The following is a 21,843-nucleotide window of genomic DNA, read 5'->3' as shown; positions in this document are numbered from 1 at the left end:
AATATGCAGTCTTTCAACGCTTTTGGCAGGACACATTACAATCACCTCCATTATTAATTCACTGTATTCCTTTGTTGACACTTTATCTTTGGTTTATGTTTAGTATAGCTGCACTGTTGTTCATTTACTGCTCTGTGGGCCTTTGAATTTGACAAATAAAGTTTTTTTTTAATTGAATTGAACTGTTGATCGGATAAAACAAATAGCTTTATTGCACTTTAAACAGTGGGACAAGATGTGTTCTCTTCAGGAAGTGTACACGAGTTGGCTCTTTACCACAGGAAGCACAGATAATCAACCATAGCTGTGGCGCTAGTTGTACTCTATATTAACATACTGTATATTCTACGCTGCTATTTTTAAGAGTAAGACGGGACTCTTTTATTCATTTTCTCTGCAGAGCAAAATGAAATGACTGTAACAAAGAAACAAAGGCTTCTGTGAGGCACAGTAATCAGACACATGGTTCTTTGTAAGGTAAACATTTATTTATAAGCTTTGTGTATGATGACTCTTCTTCTCTTGTTTTCGTCTTCTCTGCAGTGTAAGACTCTGTCGGAGGTGTGTGAGCACATCGTGTGCGTGTCATCAGACCCGCTGGTTTCTCAGTCAGCCCACCTGGAGCTGGTTCACCTCACCAACATCAAACCCTCTGAGGGCTTGGTAATGGCTCTGTGTGTGTGTGTGTGTGTGTGTGTGTGTGTGTGTGTGTGTGTGTGTGTGTGTTCAGGGTTTTATTCTAATGTATAAAAGCAGATCTACAGTATACCTCAAACCCTGTGTCTGCAAAGTAAATTGTAACACTTTTGCAGACTTGAAAACCAACTTTTTTACGCCTTTTTGGAATCAATGTGGATGTAAACAGACATGACGACAGCTGAGCTTACAGATGTCTTAAAAGGGATGATGACTTTTACTGCTTTATCGAGGGTAGACGGTATATAAAACAAAGTGTTTGGCAGCCACCTACATTCAGAAATGTAATTTTGCACTGATTCGAAGTGGGAGGAAATTGTTTATGCAGTGTCCCCCTGCTGGCTATAAGAAAGACCCTACATTAACTTTAGGTTACCATAGTAACAGTACCCAGAGAGTTGATTTTAACAGCAGGTTGAAGCTATTCCTCATTACTGTCACCTTAAAGCTCAAATGCAAAAGTCTGTTTCTTTCAGACATTTTATCACTGATGTGAAGGGCTTGCAAGAGCCGCTCGCATCTTCCACCTCTACCTACGCTGTGCATTTCAGACATATGACTCTTCTGAAGATGGTCACAAGGTCTGGAAATATCAAGATGATGACAAGCTCCACTGCTAATAGATCTCTTGTTACACCTCTAATAAATTCATTCATTTTATAAGCAGAGTGACGAGGAACACATTCAGATAGCAGCTTCTGTTTTTTTACAGCCAGCTGCGAGTTTGTGCGTTAAATGACAGATGACGTCAGCTGAAGATGATTAATGTCACTTCAGGAAAGTTTGTCCCCTCCCTGCCTCGTGCGCAGCAGCTCTGTGCTGAGCTGTATTCAGCCCAAGATTGTTTGTGACCTTGAAGTCATCCTAAAAGTCTCACAGTCAACTTTCATCTCGGCGGCTGAACACTTTCATCTGCAACACTCCTGAACTGAAACAGGACGCGAGTTGCTCATGAAATCAGACGGCTGCAGCTGTTGAATGAATGTGTCACATATGATAAATGAACTTTTCATGCATTCTCCTGCTCGACTGGGTTTTGGGTCCTGATCATTAATTAAGCAGCCAGTGGAAAGAGTTTTGTTTTTGGCTTCTCTTCCAACAACAGCTGGTAAAAAGAATCTGAGTTTGAGGGGTATTTTTTATGATTTGAAACTGTTTAAAGTCAATTTAATAAGATTTAATAAAGCATACAGAAAGATTCAGATTTGAGGAACTGATTTCAGTCTGGATATTAAACAAAAGTGCATTCTTATAGTTATTTTTCCTCTTCTTTTTCCTCCAGGGAATGTACATCAAGTCAACATACGACGGCCTCCATGTGATCACAGGAACCACTGAAGGGGTGAGAGGCTCCATTTTCACTCAGTGACATGGATCATTTTACTCAAATGGAGGTTGTTGTTTACATTTTATATCCCATTTGACCTCAAGTATACAGTATCTTGTTTAAGATAGGATAATGATTATTATTTGAGCAGAGGCTTTTGCTTCGGGGATTCTTTTTTATTACGATTCACTAAAACTGTTTTAATATGAAGACGTCATTGAAGGAAAATGTAACTGTACAAACAAAATATCCACATAAAGCCGACTTCAAAACACAGGACTATTTTGGCACCTTAAACAAGGCATCTCATTTTGACCTTTACTTGTGATATTCGTCGTTTCTGTTAAAGGAAGCGTGTGCAACTTTTTCATCCAGCAGCTGGGGCCTCAAGGGAGCCACCGACTGGGTGAAAAAGTTGCACCTTCGACCTCTCTCTCCTTGTGTTCACATGAAGGAATCAACTAGAAATCATTATGATCGAACAGCATTTAACGCTATCTGCGGACAAAATTGTCCTTGGCTCAATATGCAATCACCTGCAGCTTGCATTGCTGTGTTAGAAGGCGAATGTTAGCACCCTTTAGCTAGCCCCAGCTTCAGATTGCATGAACACAGAATGACGGTGATTTAAGCGCACTAACGTGACTTCCAAATAAGCAGAGAGTAAACCATGTTATTTTTATTTTCTCCAGTCCTTGACTAAAACAGCTTTGCACACAAGGCTGTCCCGTCCATGTAAACACTTTAATAACACGGTTCTGTGAACAGTACAGCTGTTAGGACTTGTGCTTTTTCACTCATTGCAGACAGTCATGACTCAGAGCATTTACAGCAGATAAACATGATTTCTCCAGTTTTTATTTGTAAAATGTTGTACATTCTTCCTTTAAAAAAACCCTGAATTTGGTTTAAATATTAATCAACAACTTTATTTTAGGACATAATAAAACATTTAACGGAATATCTGGGGCCTCAAAACCAACCATTAATCTTATTTTTAACATTTCCAGGAGTTTGATGTGAGAAATATGTCTGCGAAAAAGAAAACCCAAGTGCAACAAACCACAGAAACACAATTGCCTAATTTATTTTTTGGTCCTAAATTATGTCCAGAAAAGATTAAAACTGAGAACGTAAAGAGAAACCTCTATTTGACCTGTGGCAGTATAATCCATCCTAATCTACCAGAAAATGACGCCGTAAACTGCTTCCAACAAACACCAGTGAAGAGGATTTCTCACCATGCCTCAGGCTTTAAAGGAATAAGATGAGTTCCTCTTTCAGAATATCCTTAACACTCAACATTTGGATTCATAACAGCATATCAGATTCCATAGGGACGACTCTGCTTCCCCCTCTGTTGCATTACAGCTTGCTGAAGTACAGTCTTGTTGGACCGCTGGCTCACACGGGCATGCACAAATCAATACACTCAGATCAATTCATACTCGTCTTGTTTTCTCTCTGCCTCTCTGCTGTGCCTCTGAAGTCTCCAGCTGACCGCTGTAAGAAGATCCACGCAGGAGATGAAGTCATTCAAGTCAATCACCAGACTGTGGTCAGTGTCTTCCCTTCTATTTCTGTGTATGTCCTTGAGTTTGATCTTAGTGTTCATTTTGTGTTCATGATCAATGAGTAAGAAACGGGAGTCCCGCCGGCTGTGATTTTGTCCAGCCGTGTTTACATGGACGGGGTGACCGGCTCATCCGCTTGCGTATGAAACTGTTGAAGTGAATAAAGAACAATAACATATTGTACTCACTGCTTATTTGAATTTCACACAAGCTTTTAGATCATGGTCATTCCATGTAAATTGTGAAGTTAAGCGCTAACTATAGAGCACTACCATTAGCATGTTAACACAGCAACGCAGATGGAGAACAGAACAATTTTGTCTTATGACTTCTAATTGGATAACTCTCTTGTGCGAACGCGAGTGAAAGGGGTTTGGAGGTGTGCTAGCTTCTGAACATTGTGGAGATTTTAGCTTCGAGGGAGCCAGACATCTTTTCCCCAGCGGTGGTGGAGACCAAAACAGAGCTAACGCAGAGTTAAGATTGGACTCAAATATCCTCTTAAAAAGCGATGATGGTATTTGAGTTCACAGCTTGTTTTCCTGCATCAACGTGTCAAAAGATACCAAGAAATCCTTGTGCTATGAGACGCGGGAGTTAAAGCAGGTTGCATTTATCTGCCTCGAATGTTGCTGGAAAGGCGACCCTGGTGTTTACACCGGAGCTGCAGATCACACCCTCACTTTACGAGGTGCTAATGCAGGCAGCAGGCGTTCAATTAGTGCAATCAGATCCTCCAGCCTTTTCTGCAACTCCTTGTGCGTCATGATCAAATCTCAGATCAATCTGGTAAATGTTACAAGGATAATTAATTGTGTTTGCCTTAATTAGAAAGTTTTTCCCCCCTACAAGTCTGAGCAACTAAAAGGACATTAACAACAGAACTTAGAGGAGAAAGTTTTATTTTATTCTTTTTTTGTGCTGGTTTGATGGAAACAGAGGCTCCAAGCACAGAAAGATTTATGATAAGATGCATTTGTTTTCAAATTGAGGGCAGGTTACATCACATGAAAGCTCTATAGATAGACTCACCACCTCCACACCCACTTGCCTTTGCACAGAAGGCTCAACAAGCGAGATCCAATCACGACTTGGACCGCATTCAAACTGCACGCAGAATATAAAAGGCTGTGATTGTGCAGTTCATTTTCAAACACGAAACCCTCCTCTTTGACCTTGTGTCCTCTCCCGTCTACAGGTGGGCTGGCAGTTGCGCAACCTGGTCGGCTCGCTGCGGGCCGATAAAGGCGTCGTGTCCCTGACCCTGAAGAAGCGTCCACAGAGCACGCTCAGCTCTGCCCCTGCGCTGCTTAAGAACATGCGCTGGAAACCCCTCGCACTGCAGGTGGGACCGGCTCTACCTTTTTTTTTTTTTTTTTTTTTTTTAATGGACTTTATTAAAGCACTGCACTGGCCCACATAATTCCCTACGGAGTTCCCCGCTCTCCCTTTACGGCTGCAGCCAATGCGTGTAATTAGGTCAGGGTACTGTGGCTCAGCAGGGTTTTTTTTTTGTTTGCCAGCTGAAACACAGCGGATTGAATGAGACAGGGGAAATTGATGACACCCTTCACCCACATACCCAGTACTACAACAATTATGAAATTCATCACACTAATTAGCCATGATTATCTGCACAACCAGCAGGGAACACAGAGGAAAACAGCGTTTCTCTGCCCCTCCATCCCTGCTGTTTTTTTTTTTTGTTTTTTTTACTATTTTAGAGAGGGTGCGTTATACACAGAATACACTTTGAATTTAATGTGTTTCTTGGTATCTTCAAATTATTGATTTTAATAAAACATTTTTTTCATGCGCCCCAGGCAAAACAAAAAGTTGTTGATGTATCCACTTTAAAAAGGCTTGCATCTGTTTTTGTAATTGACTTATTGAAATCCTGACAGGTGTCAAATTGAAGGGAAAGAGAAACGCTTGAAGCCCACAGAAGCCCACAGGTGATCTGTTGTGCTTTCAGGGAGCATTTTGCTTCAGAGGGAAGTGTTAGTGCAAATCAATACGAAGTTATTTTGAACCCTGTCCCTTGCTCCTGCGATAGAACATTTCCATCCTAATGAGGATCCCCAGGATGATAATATCCCTCCTTCTAAAGGGCCTGACGGGTTAATGACTGGTTTCGGTGAGAATGAAAATGATTTGAATGACACGCTGTGGCCTTTACAGTCCCCAGATTTCAACCCAGTTGAATATCTTCAGGCGATATTGGACTGAAATGTCCGGCAGCGTTCTCCACCTTCATCACCCAACTGAATGTGGGAATATCTGTTGGAAGAATCCCGTTTACAAAGGCAGACAATACGGTCAGGGAAGAATGTTTGGAGTAAAGAGAGCTTTGAATTCCTTGACAATAACTTGAACAAAGCCATGAACAGTTCTTTGGTTGGATTGGACTGTCTCTTTAAACCACCTCGTCAAGTGGTTTCAGTTTCCTTACATTTTAAAATCATTGATTCTTTTGAAATGAGAAATATTGAAATTGAAGGCCAAAGAGAACTTTATCTGTCCTTACTCTTTTACTTTTCTCTCTGCAGCCAACCAGAAGCCCAGGCAGCAGCTCGGCCACACCCTCAGGCACACCTACCAAGAGCTCTGCCCTGCAGGACCTCCACATCCCACCTCCCCCTGCCGAGCCGTACACACCCAGGTACATCTTCTTCCTTTGTGTATTTTAAAAAGATTCAACATCCAGCTATTCAAAGTTTCCAATAAAGTTCTGTCTTTACTGTTGCCATAGAGATGAGTCAGGGCCATTGTCCGGAGACGAGGCCTTTCGTAACCACGGCGGCATCAGCATCGCCAAGCGCTCTGAGTCCCCAAACTCCTTCCTGGATCAAGAGTCTCGGCGGCGAGAAGAGGACGAGCCCGTGTACTGCACCACGCCAACTTATGGTACGCTCTGATGATGAAAGAGTTTTTGTGTTTGTGATGGAGAGGAGGGAGGGAGTTCAATCGCATTCTGCTGGATTGAACCACTTCAAACACAATCATGAGTCAGTGGAAAACTCTGTCGGATGTGAAAAAGTTTGGGAGTGACGGAGCTCTGAGAAAAAAACTTTAAGAGGACCTAAAAAACATACTCCAGCAAGAAAAGAGAAAAAAACATCCAAGTGTCCTATTTACAGTGAAACTAGCAAATCTGCAAATATCTTTGTAATTGAGCTCATCTCTATTGATCACTTCAGCGGCTTTCAGCTCAGAGTTCTTTTTTTTTGGAGCACACCTTATTTGCACCTTAAAGCTCTCAATGCTTTCTCAAGCTTTCTCAATTTGTACTGATGACTCAGCACCGAGGCCAAATTGAGAGCAATGTGGAGAATTGATCCCTCTGAGATTGAATCGATAGCGTCAATCTGAGGTGGTAAATGGTACGTTTTCTTAAAAGTGATGGAGCTCTGAAAATTCGGGAACATGAACAAAAACGTTGTGAGAACCGGAAAGTGAAATTGTGATAGGTTTAAAAGCATGTTCAGTAAATGATTCTTTATTGCAATTCAAGGAATAGAACCATGATGGACTGGAGTAGTGGTTACAGCGTACTTCGACTGCGGCAAAGTTGGAAAAAAAAAAAAAACAACAACAACATCTGAGAATGCAGCTTGAAATCCAGTTACTTTAAGACGTTGTTGTAAAGCCAGCTGCATCTATTTGTCTTGAATTTTCATTTCGTGTGCAGCTGCTTTATTGAACCACTTCAAAAACAATCGCGAGGATTTGGAGAGACGGGGAGTGCTGAACATGGAAGAAAAGAAAGAACCATCTTTGAAACATCCAAAATATAAAATATCACAATAACAAGGGACAATTTTAAGTTTGATAAGTGTGTGTTTGTAGGCAGGCTGAGGCCCATCTCTATGCCAGTGGAGTGTAGCTGGGTGGGCGACTACGAAGATCCAGCCAAGCTTAACAGAGAAAGCCGCAGAGGTGAGTGCCGGCGTGTGGAGCGCGTATGTGTGTGCGTTGCACCTCCTGAAGAGCCTTTCAGATCCAGCTAAATGTTCCCGTCTCCCTGAATTACCCAGAGATCAGCGTGTGTGCAGATCAATTCACCTCCATCCCTTCCCCTAATTCTCCCTCTGATTAGCATCACAGAGAAATGAAATAAGAGGGGATGAGAAGAGAAGGGGGGAGAGAGAGAAGAAAGGGGGGAGACAGTTGGTACAAAGGCGGAGAAAATGAAAGGCAGCGGCGATGAAGAGAGAGAGAGAGAGAATAAAAGAGAGGAACAGAGGGAGGAGGGTGAAAAAGGAGGGATGAGAGGAGGCAGAAACAAGAAAGAAAAAGAAAAAAAGAGACTATTCTCCCTGACCTCCACCTGAATCACTCACGCAGTTGCCATGGAGACGCTGACAGCAGCTCTTCTCAGTGTCTCATTTTCCTCCGGCCGCTGCCTAGCAACCACGGGGAGGACAGGGTGGAGAGAGGAAGTGAGAGAGGTGAGTTTTCCTCCTCCCCGGCAGGAGAGCAAGTTGGTTGAAAAAGGATGGAGGAGACTCGCAGAGTGTGTGAACCTGAGAAATGTTCAATAAACCCTCAGTCAGGCTGATGTTTCAACACACAGTGCTATCTTTTTTTTTTTTTTTTTTTTTGGCCATTATCGTCTTCGTGTGACTGTAGGGAAGAGACACAAGCAGGGAGGAAAAAAAAGAGACGGGTAAAGAACACTTGCGTAGATAGAACTTAAACGCTTAAACTGTCGATATTTGCAGTAGTGGAGTTAAACCTTTATTAATGTTCATTGACATCATAAAAGCCAACTCAACACCTGTACAGACAAACAGACCTTGTTACCTTTACATTCCACGACAGCACTGAACTAAAGCTCCAGCATTACTCCACTTTTGGACATTAGTGTGAATCTCATTGTGGCGTAATATCCGTGTCCCCGTGTGAGATTTTACGAAACTTTGAGTTCTTACAGAAGTTTCTGTAGACAAATCCGAGGACTGAGTCGAAGTGGCTCAGAAGTGACTGCTGAAGGTTTAGTTGGCTTCATCAGAATGTGAAGTTAAAATCAGAGCGTTTGACTCGTGTTGTTGTCACGTTTCAATTCCAGAAGCGTCACTGATGCGCTACGTGGGACTGTCCAGCATGGACGAGAGGCCGGGCGCCGCTGACGACTACTCCTCCCACACAGCTCGTCCCGGCAAAAGGTCCAATGACACGGCCAAACGAGCCAAGAGGCGGAGCCACCACAGCCAAAGCCCCTCCCACTACATGCTTCAGGCAAATCAGAGAGAATCTCCTCCAAGAGAACCCGCCTCCATTTATCATGTAAGTCACTTCCTTTGTCTGAATGAACTTCTCTTTAATCCTGATTTATTTTGGGCTTCTTGCCTTTATTTGGGAAGGACGGTTAATCGAGTAGGACACCATGAAGAGAGAGAGAGAGTGAGTAATGACAAGAGGTGGAGGAGTCACAGGCCGGACTCGAACCCAAGCCTTGGAGGACTATAGCATGACCTAACCACAAGACTCTCTGCGCCCCCATAAATAGTTTCATAGCTACCTTTTAGTCCCTTCACTTTTTGAATAATCTCAAAGGAGCATATTTAAAATCTATAGGATTCTTCTCTGTAGCGACACCTGTGGTCATGTGCTGTAATTGCAGATATATTGGACTTGAATCCAGGATCAAACAATATCCTTGCTAACTAATCGTTAATTTGTTGGGTAATCTTCATCGGTCTTATATTTGTTTATTTGGCTGTTTTACTATTTTACGCTTTCAAGGGACCAAAGAAACACGACACACCCTGGTCTACGGCACCTTGTGTAATCAAAAAAAGGAATTACATGATCTGAAATAATTCTTTCTGACAGCCTGAGAGACTGGATGCAGGTAGTCTGAATGTAAATCACAACTAAGGTTCAAACAAGTGACGAAAAAAACCTCTGTGTTGATGTTCCTTGTAGGTGCTTCAAGGCATTCTTTTCTACGCTTTGCTCAAATCCAGTTAACCTTTCCCCTTGTGTAAAGTTTTTATGCTAAGCTAACAGCTGCAGCCTGTTTTTCTTCATATTTACAATAAAAACCTGAGAATTTGATTTGATGTCTTTATTCTGAACTTGTAAAAAACAAAAAAGCTATGATTAAAAATGTGTCCAAAACGGGGGTCGCCGGTGGCGCAGCGGCAGTGCGCGCGATCCCACGTATTGAGGCTCAGTCCTCACGCGCGGGCGGCCCGGGTTCGCATCCAGCCTGTGGCCCATTTCCCGCATGTCTCTCCCCACTCTCTCCCCCCTTCCGACTCTATCCACTTTCCTCCCTCTATAATAAAGGCATAAAAACGCCAAAAATAAATCTTTAAAAAATGTGTCCAAAACAAATCAATTTAATACACACGACACAAGAAAGAAAATTCAACGTCCTTCATTCACTCTTACATGGCTGAAAAGAAGGACGAAGTTTTAACTAATCCTACCCCTCTTAACTCAGACATGTCAGACAATGACATTTACAGCAGTGTCTACCTCCTGACTGTAGCTGTCAGGGTTCGGTTTCCAATCTGTCCTTCCACTCTTTGGATTTCACCAGAGTTCTCATCCAAAAACTCACAGGCGGCGAGCACATTTTATGATTGACGGGTGAAGTGCAGGGTAAAAACTGGTGCATCAGACTATGATATAAAAGGAGCACCAGCATTTTGGAAAGTGTAAAAACACAGTTCAGTCTACCTTGAGTTGCAGGTGGTAGCTGCTAGATTACATGATGTGGTTGCATAATGTTGATCAAACAATATTATGAAACAGTCTTTCTTTCTTCTTTTTTGCCTCGTCACAGTAAAACAAGTGAAATGAGGAAACAGTCTTTCCCCCTCTCTGATGTTTTTCAAGGGAAAAAAAAGGGGGAAACGTTTGAGCTTTTGCCCCCTGATGAAAACATCTCTGTAGTGACGTGTGATCGGAGGGACTGCTGACTTGTTATTACCCCGCTGTCACTTCCATGACATCGGCCTGCGCTGCCTGCCCGTCTGAGCTCACGTCCAGACAGTTCGTTTGGACCGGCGCTGACCTTATACGTCCTGACAGCCTCTCTTTGGAAATGAAAGAAGTTTGCATTGCGTGTGCGTGAGTGAGTGTTTACAGTGTACCCGGCTGCTGCGTCGGCAGATGGCGTGTCAGTGGGGTGTGGGCGGTCCCATGTCATCCTTCTTGCTGAGCGTGGGGATGTGAATGGCCGAGCTCCAGGCCGTGACACGTGTAATATTGTGACATCAGAGCTGGTGTGTTGCCCCATCTGACCTGTCCAGAGCGGTCGAGTCACGGCTGTGTCGGATTGAGGTGAACGTTTTCGGATCAGAGGTTTGCTCCAGGCAAAGATGCTGCATGAGGCGAAAGAGAATACCTTCTTCTCTGTGTCGTAACGACATCAAAGCTAAAAACACAAACGCATCTTTGTGTCGAGTAGAGCAGATAAAGAGGTTTTACGATAAATGTAGCTACAGTATATATTTAAGTGCACAATTGTCACTTTTTTATGTCACTTTAAAAGTTTTTACTTATTTAATATTCTTAGTAAGTAGAGAAACTTAGCATACTTCTCATACTGATCTGCAGTTTAGCGACAATGCAGCTAACGCATTGAATTTTTCAGACAGAAGAAACTAAAGCTTCTACTATATGCATTTCGAATGTTTTTTTTCCAACAGTGGTATTATGCAAAGAAAATTAGGATACTCAGGACAAATCATGTTCTTATTTTGGAGAGTATTTCACATGTTTATGTTCTGTGAAACACTTCTAATGTCAGACACAGAGTGCTCTGCGACAAGCAACGCTCCCGTAGCGGTTAGCTTCACTGTCGAGCTCGTTCAGAGTGACATAAACACTCATGACAGGCAGTCGAACGCGGCGAAACATGAGATCACAGCGTCTGTGTGTAAACAGTGTCAAATTGATTTGCCATGTGTGGATAATTGTTGCATTGCCGGCCTTTAGCTTTCCATACAGGTCAATGTCCACATACATGTTCTGGTTACACATCGGGGTCAATGTGACGGATTAGACGCAACGTTTGACAGAGAGTTCTGGCCTGGATTAAAAGATAAATAATTAATTTAACCCACTTCATTTAAAATATTACTGAGAAAACCTTGTGTGACTTCAGAACGTGTTTGAGAATCTTCCTCTTGTGGTGTCGCCTGTCCATGCATGACTATATTGAACATGGAAACTGCTTTAGCATAGACTTTGCCGTTTTTATTTTTTCGTCTGGAAAATCACGGCGACAATAATTCAAAAGTAGGTTCTCAAATTGTCGCCCACCAACGTTGCGCTTACAGTCTCCTTGAAAACTTTTACCTTTAAATGTTTGTCCTTCATGTTTTGCTTACTGAAATCTCTGCCCAATCCCAGAGGCCCCTGAGCTCTATTTTCCCTTCTTTACCTCCGTCACCTGGATGTCCTGTTGTGCCCCCATCCCTGCCTCCCGCCCTCCCTCTCTCCCCTTCTCTTTGTTCTATGTTTAGAGGTGCTGAAGTCCTCCATGAGGTCGACTTTTCCACCCACACATGCCTATTTATGTGTGTGTGAAAATGAGATAATGAGAGAAGGACAGTTTCCCTCTTTATCTGTGCACCTTCTGTGTGCCTCCTTTCCTCCGCTCCCTGAGATCTGTCATCTCCCAGGATTCTTTGCAGCAAACAAAGGCCACTGATTCATCCTGACAGCCTGCTCTCCCCCCTCCCTTCTTCTTCTTTTTCTTCTTCTTCTTCTTCTTCTTCTTCTTCTTTCAATCCTGCTCTCAGACATACCAGCAGTCCTCCTCCCTGCAGTCAAAGACCAGGAAGAAAAATAAAGGTAAGCAGAGACGCCACCTGTTCACTTCTCTTTTTTTTAACACCACGAGCGGAGCGGGAGCCGGCGTCACAGTCCAACACTCGACAGTTATGGTCACTTACTCATTCACTCTCTGAGGGACTCGGAGTTAATGGACGTTAAACAGAAGTGTGAGAGCAGCTGCTGCTCGACTTTAACTAATTATCTTTTCATACTTTATTTTACAGGTCTGTAACTCTCGAGTAATTTTCCTCAAAAGTTTGGTTTTAATTAAACACGACATACAGACACAAGGAAAGACTGTCAGGGCTTGAATTCCGTTTACAAGCTCTACAAGTATTATAACGGAAACATTTCCAATGAGCCAAATAAATCTCCATTCAAGTTCCCTCTACTTTTGGAAACTCGTTTTTCTATTGAATGCTCATGTATAGACAACTCATGTATGCATTAAAAAAAAAAAAAAGCCTCAGTAACTTGAGTCTGATGTGATTTTTCTGCAAAAACATTGTGTTTTGCTTTTGAATGGAGATGTTGAGTGAAAAGTAAGCTGTATATTCTGGGTGTACTTTAGATTCCAAGTTTCCACATCCTTCTTGATATATATTTGAGGTATGCTCTCAGAGAGGAAATAAAGCTTGACAACTGGCCAAACAATGAAATGAAAAATATAAAGCCTGCCAGACATCACAAGTTCGACCAGTGTGCAAACATTAAGCCTTGATATTTGTGTTTCATACAAGACACCCAAGAAAGAGTCCCTTTCTTTGGAGAACTTCTGAGTCAGACCTCTGAAACCATGTCCTCTCCGTTTGCCATGGCAACCATTTAATTGAGCCATTTTCGAAAGCAACGAGTGCTGGACAATTTTCTGAGCTGCAATCACTCCGACTGACAAAGCCATTGGCTCTTTCACTGTTTGACAGCATCCAAAAAGTACAAGGTGGTCCCGTTTAATGATCTTTCGGAAGACTCAGAACAGAGCCATACAGGAAGAGTCAGAGGGCCATCTGCTATTTTGCCTGCATCACAAAGAAGAGAAAGATGAGGGAACATTTTGTTCAATTTCATCTCTTTTCTCTTTGTTAAGTATAAATCATGGAAACAAAGCCTAAATGAACCTGCACTAGATGGTCCTTAAAAATACAATGAACTAAACAAACACATGCAGTTACAGAACTCAAGAAGAGAATACACAAAGAAAACAAGAAGCACCAGATCATTGGTGACAACAATAATGAAGTCTAAATGCTGATTAATAAATCAGGACTGGAGCGATCTATACGACACAAGTTGTGGGATTGATTTGATAGAGGAAGTCAAATTACAATCTACTTCTACAGAATCAATGCCTAACATCCTTCATGTGTTTTTTATGTCCCTATTTGAGCAGATAGGGCTGCATGAGCATTTTAGAAGCTCATTATTTCAGACTGGTCAGGAGTGGACTGCAGGCGAAGCAGCTTTGCATCTGTTCCCTATATACTGTACATATAGTCTGGATAATTACATATAAAAACCCAGATTCAGCATTTCTTTGGTCAGAGGGGCAAAGCATTGAAAATGTACAGTGTAGGTATATAGAACACAGTATGTGAACTTTTTAAAGGAGGAGTCTTTTGTAGCTCCACCTACTGCTTCCCCTTGTTTGGCTGACTTTACTCCTTAATAGTCTTCTCTGTAACTCCTTGCTATCACTTTCTTTGCCTCTTTGACCAAATGTAATTTTTTTCTCTTTCACCACACTAACGAGGATCAACATGTTGGAAGTGATTTTGTGTTGTTTTTTTTTCTTCACTCGTTTCACCATCTGCCATCGTGAGAAGCTCTAAAAAGCTTTAGCTCCATCTGCGCCTTCGTTTTTTGTTTTGGGCGACGGCTTTGTTTGTTTACAGTCATGAAACCCGAGTCTGAAAATGACTGTGATAACATTGATTTATTGATTCTTTACATGGACAAATCTGCACTGTCATAGAGGATTAAATAACATATAAGTCTCTACTTTTGTATAAAGCTACATTTCCTCAAAGATTAAAACCCCCCTAAAGACCAAACTTGATTGTTTGAGTAAATCCGACTCCTGCTGCAAAGAGAATGAAAAGTTAATAAAAAGAAGAGCGATTTTCAGGATGTACTGTTTCCTTTACATCAGCACACAATGCTTGTTAATTCAATGCAGAGTATCAGGAGACTTTCCATGCAGCGTTCGAGAGCTTTTTTTCTCCCTTTTGTCTTTCAGTCAAAGACGGTTGTTTCGTTAAAAGATACACCGTATGCTGCACTTCCTGCATCCACAGAATTAGACTGAATATTGAATAACGTTCCTATTTAAAGTCCTGAGACTTTTGATGCAGTCAATAAAAGTTTCTCTGCGGACCTGAACTCGGAGCCAAGTTTCTTGGGTAATCTCTAATGAGGAGACTGCTGTGAAAATATTAAATGGCTTTTATGCCAACAAATAAAATCACATTTTTATTTAACACCTCCTCCCGTACTGCAGGGGGGGGTAATCGAATATAGAGATTGAACTTCCACCAAGGATTATTGGAACATAAAGCATTTTGTGAATATTTTTTTCCCAACACCAACAGGGGGGGTTTCCAACCGATGACCTGGGGTGGCATGTGCCCTCTCCCCTCCCCCTTCCTGAGATCTCGAGGGTTGGGGGCTTAATCAAGACTATTATTGCCAAGTCAGAGGCAGGAATTATATTCAATTCAATTTAATTCTTATATTGTGTTGCAGTCAAGCAGCATGCTTCAGTGTTGAAGAATAAAGCCAAATGGGGAAGTGAAAATAAATTGCTGTTCCTTTAGTGCCCACTGAGAAAAGGAATTCCTGTTTGGGCCAATGATAAAATTTCCCTTTTCACTGCTGAAAAAACACACATTTCTAGTCTTGTACAAAATAGTTTTGGTCTCTTTATTCACTAACTGTGGGGGAAGTCATTATTTTTCTAAGTCATTTGTTTTGTATTATATTAAGGATGATATTTTTGCACATATTTACATAATTTGATGCTGACTTGAGGACACATTGTAGCAGTTTACCAACAAGCTTCAGGCCTCAGCTTCTTTGCCTGCTACTACCTCATATAGAAATAGTTAGGTTGAGATAGCATTTCCAATATGGCAACCGCGATTGACGGGTTTCAAAACGTCTATTCAAACACCGTTGGCTGATGTCAATGTGACAGTGTCCATTTATTATACAGTCTTCAACAGGCTGCTGGTAGCTTTGGTGACATTTCAGTACAGCACATTTGGTCGATTGTACTTTAATATGGAAATTAATCTATTGGTCGCCCTTAGAGAATGCATGACAGGATTTGCCCCAGTTGGGCCACCCCAGTCTAATGAGTCTGGACAAACCCCTGCAAAATTACTGCAGAGTTACAGTTTATTATTTGAGTGACTGTTGTCTGTCTTCACTGCATTTTTGTTTCCTCTGTGTCGTTCCAGGAAGAAGTTTGGCCTCCCTCAGTCGTAGGCGTGTTTCCTGCAAAGCTCTGGGCAGAGGAGACTGTGAGGGCTGGCTGTGGAGAAAGAGAGATGCAAAGGGATACTTCTCACACAAATGGAAGAAGTACTGGTTTGTTCTGAAGGACAACTGCCTGTACTGGTACATCAATGAAGAGGCAAGTCTCTGTTTGTATAAATGTCCTCTCCTGTTTTCCTTAAATGAAGAATGTTTATGAAACAGAGAGGCAATGATGACATATGAGCTTTTAAAAAAGTTGGGCTTATATGCTTTGTGATGAGAACAAAGCCAGAGAAGCCTTTGTAGAAGTTAGCCTGAAGTCAAGACTCAAGCCAAAATCTCAAAGCTACAGGATGAGTCAGGAAGACTCTGCTCTGGTATTTGAAGTAAAGGGGGATTTCAAACAGATTTGTAACAAGTCTAAGTCATTTAAAGTCTTTGAAATATTCCAAAGTCCTCAGAGAACTTTATAGCTTTTAGCAATTTGTTAGTGACTTTGTTAAAGGTTGAGAAAACTCAGGAACTAATAAATGGTTTGCGATGATTTTTAAATCTGAATATCTACAGGGCCTGGTGGATACTTCCTAATAACTCTGAAAGGCTTTTGAGTTTTTATATAAGTAGGTTGACCTCATGGATTTTCAATGAGTTACAGTGGAGAAAAAAAAAGTTTACTGAAATATCAGCTGTTGTTTATTGCTTATTAGCAAACAAGCATTCTTGGATTTGACAAGCTTTTCATTATCCACTTGTAAGAGAAGTTTCTAGTGCATCCAAAATAGAAAGTGAGACTTTATTGCATGGTGCTCTACTTAAACTCAACTCCAACCTTTTTGTCTGTTTCTATAAAAAGTTAGGCTGACATAGCATTTATCATATGGCGTCCGCCACTGATGGGCTTTAAAATGCTTCTTCAGAAACCAATAGGTGAGATCACAAAGACAGCGTCCATGTTTTTACAGTCTATGATGGTTGCATGATGACATATTATAAAGCAGCTAGGATAGTTTTATACTTTTAATTCCTTTACTTTAGAAGACAAATTTAAAACCAACAGAATTCTGGCTATTTAAATGTAGCCTGACAAATATAAAAGAACTAATGTGCACGTGCAGACTGAACCAGGCTTAAAGCTCTCTGCTGTTAGCCTAAAAGCCATTCTATACTTCTCCTCACTGGTTTTAACGGCTGGTTTGATTCATTGAGTTTGACAATTAGAATATGCTAAATGTGGCGTTAGCATGACCCATAAAATTGCAATAGCCCAGAAAATACACCAAACTGAATTTCCCCTTAGCTTTTTCCTTATCCTTCTCCCGTTTTCTACGTTATTTATCTTTAATTTTCTGTCCCTTTAGGATGAGAAGGCCGAGGGATTTGTCAGTCTTCCAGAGTTTAAGATCGATCGGGCCAGTGAATGTCGCAAGAAGTAGTAAGTGCACGATAAAACCATTCCATTCGACATAATTCATTTGTGTGTTTAAATGCTTTTATGCAGTGATTGGATGGAGGGTCCGGACCCAAAAGCTGGTCACATAGCTGTTTCCATTGGGTCATGAATTTATGAAAAAGAAAATGTTGGAAAAAGTCAGTTTTGTTCAATCTCTGTGTTGCATAATGTTTTTTGAGGTCCAAACTGCACCTTTTTTTATTTAATAAATTGGTGTGGTTGAACATTTTCAGAAATTTGGGTTGCAATTTCTGATTAAGGCAGTAATGGAGAGTCCTGAGGTGATACTGTAGCACTGAGAACCACTGCTTGTATTTATTAAATTTACTGTATGAATGCATGTATGTATGTTCGCCTGCAGAAATGACTCCCTCTGTTTCCCCTGTTGTCTTTCCAGTGCTTTCAAAGCATGTCACCCCAAGGTCAAGAGTTTCTATTTTGCGGCAGATGGAGTGGATGACATGAACAGGTAAATCCACATGCGTTAAACACGCATGAAGGTTATGGAGAAGGGCAAACTGTCTTTAAGTGTGCAACTTCCTGTTTGCTCTGCGTAGAGCACAAAACAAAAAATAAAATGATTGTTTGATAAGAAACCAGAGACCCGGTCCAAAAATTTCTGTTTTCATGTGAAAAGGGATATTTATGAGAAACCTAATTTGCGAGATGATTTCAAAGACCTTCTTGTTGTTGTCTCTCTCTACTGAAAAAAATGGACTGTTTAATCTGAAAAAGTACCTCAAGTGATGCAACTCTGATTAAGCATTAATGAAAATATAGGTAGTGAGTAATAGTGAGTAATGAGTGGGCAGTGCTGTTTGGTATGTTCCTCATCTATGCTTGATGCAAGCAGCTCAAGGCCACATTAGCTGCAGGTAGCATGACAGCGCTGCATCCCTCTGGGCTATAATAATAGAGGCTGAGTTGTATTGTGGGTAACGCGGGCACAAAGAAGAATAATGCATTATACTTTATTTTGTCTCCCTTTTACTCACGAGTCGAACAGCTGCAGTGGTTGTAGATCTTTTTGAATATGAAACAAGCTGTTTTTTTGTAGTTTGGCTTATTATGTGAATAATCAGTTTGGGTTTGTTTTTAATTTGGATCTTTCTTCTGTTAGATGGCTGAGTCGTCTCAACATGGCAGCTGTGGGCTACGCCGAGCGAGAGAGGATACGCCAAGAGCAGGGTGAGGGTTCACCTAGTGTCTTACCAAAGGGCGCTTCAGCAGATGGATAGTATATTCAAGCACCAAATAAACAAATTCTCCTATTCCTAATGGACTTTCAGTATTTTCTGGGTACTTAAAAAGAGTATGTAGATAGATTTAGATTCCACGAGATGGAAACATGGCTGGATGGCTGTATAAGCGGATCGATCTGGATGGTGTTTCTGACTGTGTGTGTGGGTTTTCCTGCAGATTACTGGAGCGAGAGTGATCATGAGGATGACACCACCTCCAGCCCTAAACAGGACAGTCCCCCACCTCCGTACGATACCTACCCACGGCCTCCATCAGTGAGTCACACACGCACACATGACTGTACTACAAGCTCATACAAAGAACAAGCTGTACTTGAAGGAGAAACTCGCACTCATCGTTCCTCCGCAGTCCATTTTTACTGTTTAAATTATTGCCAATTTAGCCCACGGGGAGTGGTGGGGATAAATTCGGTATAATTGATGCTATAATTGTCCATCACGCTGCTTTCTTCCGCAATAAACGTCTATTTTCTTTGGGTTTTCACTTTTGAGCTGGCAAAGGATGAAAATGAACAAATGCCATCTTTTATCACACGTTTTCAGACACCAGACTAATAGCCCGCTGAGTTGTGAAGACAATAAAAACGAAAAGAAAAATCCTCGTATTCAAAAGTCTTTTGAGTTCAAACACTCATTTCCACTCATGTCCAAGCACTCATCTCCTCGCCGCTGTCTCTTACGTTCAATCTCACATGCTAATTCAATCACCACCCTGCCTCCTCGACAGTCATGAAGCTCCCTCACCAGTTTTTGAAGTGTTTCATCACAACCGAGTGAGATCAGCGCAATCCGCTGACGTCTTTCCTGCCCTCTCTTCGTCAGGTGAGTGCCTACTTGGAGGGCCGCACCACTCGACTGTCTTCCACGGAGACGTCTCGTTCTCGCTCCTCCCAGGAGGACTTCCTCTGCGGCGAGCCCCCCGTTGTGGCCGCGGAGCCACAGTACCACCCCGGTCCTCTCGGGGGAGGCACCACGCACAGCGGGAGGAAACCAGGGGGGAGCAGCAGCAGCGATGTGCAGTACAGATGTGATCCTGTAGAGGTAAGTCAGTCTGAAGCAAGACAGCCGTCAGTATTTATTTATACTTCCTGTTTGGAGTTTTTATCTGGCTATGAAACAGAATACGATTTATTCTGATGCTTTAGTACAACCTACAAAAGCAAACAAGACCATGAGTGACAAGACTGATGTTTTCTTTATATCCTTACTTCTGATGCCTGTTACCACTGTCAGGGGGTAGGTGTCAGACAAGTGTTACAGCATGCTGCAGGAACAGCTTTTATTTACATTTGACAAGATTCACTGTGAGTGATATGTTTGACTGCTAAAATGAAACAGGATGAGATGTTTACTTAACCTCCAAATGTCTGTACAAGGCATTACACAAACCAAACGTTCTTTACAGGAGCTTTAATATTTATGATCGTCAGACAATTAAGATTCTCCTTTAGCACCGACATCAGGTCAACATTGACATTTCTCATTTGGTTATTCCTGTTCCCCAGAGAATTAGCACTTTGTATTTGAAACAAAAGTTTCTCTTGGAGTGCTTTTAGATAAAGTGTCACATTTGCACACAATGTCCTGTCATAATTTAATTGGCACACAGTTTGCTGATTACATCCATCTTTCCAGTCGGGACTCTTGAGTGTAATTACATTACAAATGACAGAGTATAGCTTGTGTTAAAGTACCAACCGGAGGACAGAATGCACCCTGTTAGCCCTCCTGTTAGCAGACGCTGTGAACGTCTCTCGATTTTGGGGTGTGATACAAATGTGAAATCCTTTACACAACGAGCAGATCTTAAAGTGCTTTCTTTGTGTTTTCATGATGGTTTCAGTTTAACAAATCCTCAAAACTAGACTTTTATCATTCACACCAATTATACACAGATAATCTGTTCAAAGCTACCGGCTCTTGACAAACATGTTTGTGAATAGACACAGATGAAATAATAACAACCCAGACATTTGCAGCAACACAGTGTAGCTTAATACAAATGGAATTATTGATGAGCTGATGTGAAAAAAGTTGAAACCCATTCATTTGGAGGGTTTCATAGAATCCCCTCGCCCCCTCCCCCTATGATGTTTATGTTTAAATCTCTATATAAAGGTCAGGAGGATTGATTATGATGACATGTATGACATGTTTTACGATTTTCTGTAGTACCGTTCGAGTCCTGCGGGGGGCAGCAGTGAGACTGGGTCGCCGGGCCGCTCTTCTTCATCTCAGAGACGCTCCTGGCAGGACTTGATTGAGACACCGCTGACTGAAGCTGGACTGCACTACTTACAAACTGGACCTCTGGGTACAGAAACACAAACATACCAGATACCTTAACAATCGAACAGGTTGATGAAAGTCTAAATGTCGATCGCTTATCATTCAGGTACACTTGTGTAAACTTGTTGAATGTGCGACTTTTTGATCCTATAGATGCTTTAAACTCATCTGAGTAATTCTCCTGCTACACAGAAGATGTGTTGTGTTTATTTTTCACTCTTCTCGTTGCGTTACAGAGGACGCTGTCTTTGCCGAGCCCGGTCCAGGTGGAGGTACCATGATGGCTGGCGCTGTTTACACTCTCCCAGCTCAGAGGAATGTACCGTTGCCAATGGCGATGCAGAGACTGATCCCTATGGCAACCCAGGGAGGAAAACCCCGCAGCTTCACGCTGCCACGAGACAGCAACCTACACACGCTCCTCGCACCCCCCGCCAAAGAAGAACAGCAAACATACAACGGTGAGTTCAGACAGGAACATACATGTTCTATGAGACACGTGGAAACGCAAAAAAAGAAGGGACAGAACACAAAGAGAATACAAACAGATGTGTCGCGTGTGTGCGTGGGTGGACTTGAGGTAAGAGCAGAGAGGAAAAATGTGTCTCACGTTGAAAGACAGCCTCCAGAGACTGAGCTGAAAGAAAAAAAAAAAGCCTCTTTTTTTTTTTTCCTTCTTAAGGTGAAGACGTTGACGTCAGTTCATATGCCAGAAATAAAAAACGCTCTCAGGCAGACACAATTAAATCCTAATCGTTTTAAATGTAATAAAAGAACACACACGCACTCCAGCTGTACGCTGAGCTAATGAGGCTAATGAGACAATGATGCACTGGTTACCAAGGTGAGCCCAGCGGCACCCAGACAGAAGAGTGCCAAACTAAAATAGTAAACAGGAGCACGTCACAGACATAAACAATGATATATGTCAATGGTGTGGTGTCATTTTCTGTCATAAAAGCAGATTAA

The 21,843-nt window shown here is 41.9% G+C and overlaps 1 protein-coding gene across 1 annotated transcript in view; it reads left to right on the top strand.

Moving 5' to 3' along the window:
* The window catches only part of cnksr2a (connector enhancer of kinase suppressor of Ras 2a), a 50,119-nt gene that overhangs the window by 22,208 nt on the left and 6,068 nt on the right, over positions 1-21,843 (top strand). The window contains exons 6-22 of the mRNA XM_079361163.1: positions 544-663; positions 1,979-2,038; positions 3,513-3,581; positions 4,796-4,942; positions 6,147-6,259; positions 6,350-6,504; positions 7,447-7,536; positions 8,669-8,886; positions 12,363-12,414; positions 15,855-16,030; positions 17,232-17,305; positions 17,721-17,792; positions 18,444-18,511; positions 18,743-18,840; positions 19,408-19,626; positions 20,758-20,899; positions 21,111-21,335. Of these exons, the coding sequence (XP_079217289.1) occupies positions 544-663; positions 1,979-2,038; positions 3,513-3,581; positions 4,796-4,942; positions 6,147-6,259; positions 6,350-6,504; positions 7,447-7,536; positions 8,669-8,886; positions 12,363-12,414; positions 15,855-16,030; positions 17,232-17,305; positions 17,721-17,792; positions 18,444-18,511; positions 18,743-18,840; positions 19,408-19,626; positions 20,758-20,899; positions 21,111-21,335 (2,098 nt within the window). The remainder of the gene's footprint in view (positions 1-543; positions 664-1,978; positions 2,039-3,512; positions 3,582-4,795; positions 4,943-6,146; positions 6,260-6,349; positions 6,505-7,446; positions 7,537-8,668; positions 8,887-12,362; positions 12,415-15,854; positions 16,031-17,231; positions 17,306-17,720; positions 17,793-18,443; positions 18,512-18,742; positions 18,841-19,407; positions 19,627-20,757; positions 20,900-21,110; positions 21,336-21,843) is intronic.

The sequence above is a fragment of the Symphodus melops genome, assembly GCF_947650265.1.
Source record: "Symphodus melops genome assembly, chromosome: 14".
Taxonomy (NCBI): domain Eukaryota; kingdom Metazoa; phylum Chordata; class Actinopteri; order Labriformes; family Labridae; genus Symphodus; species Symphodus melops.
Note: the sequence above shows the minus strand (reverse complement) of the source record. Positions and strands in the feature narration are given on the sequence as shown.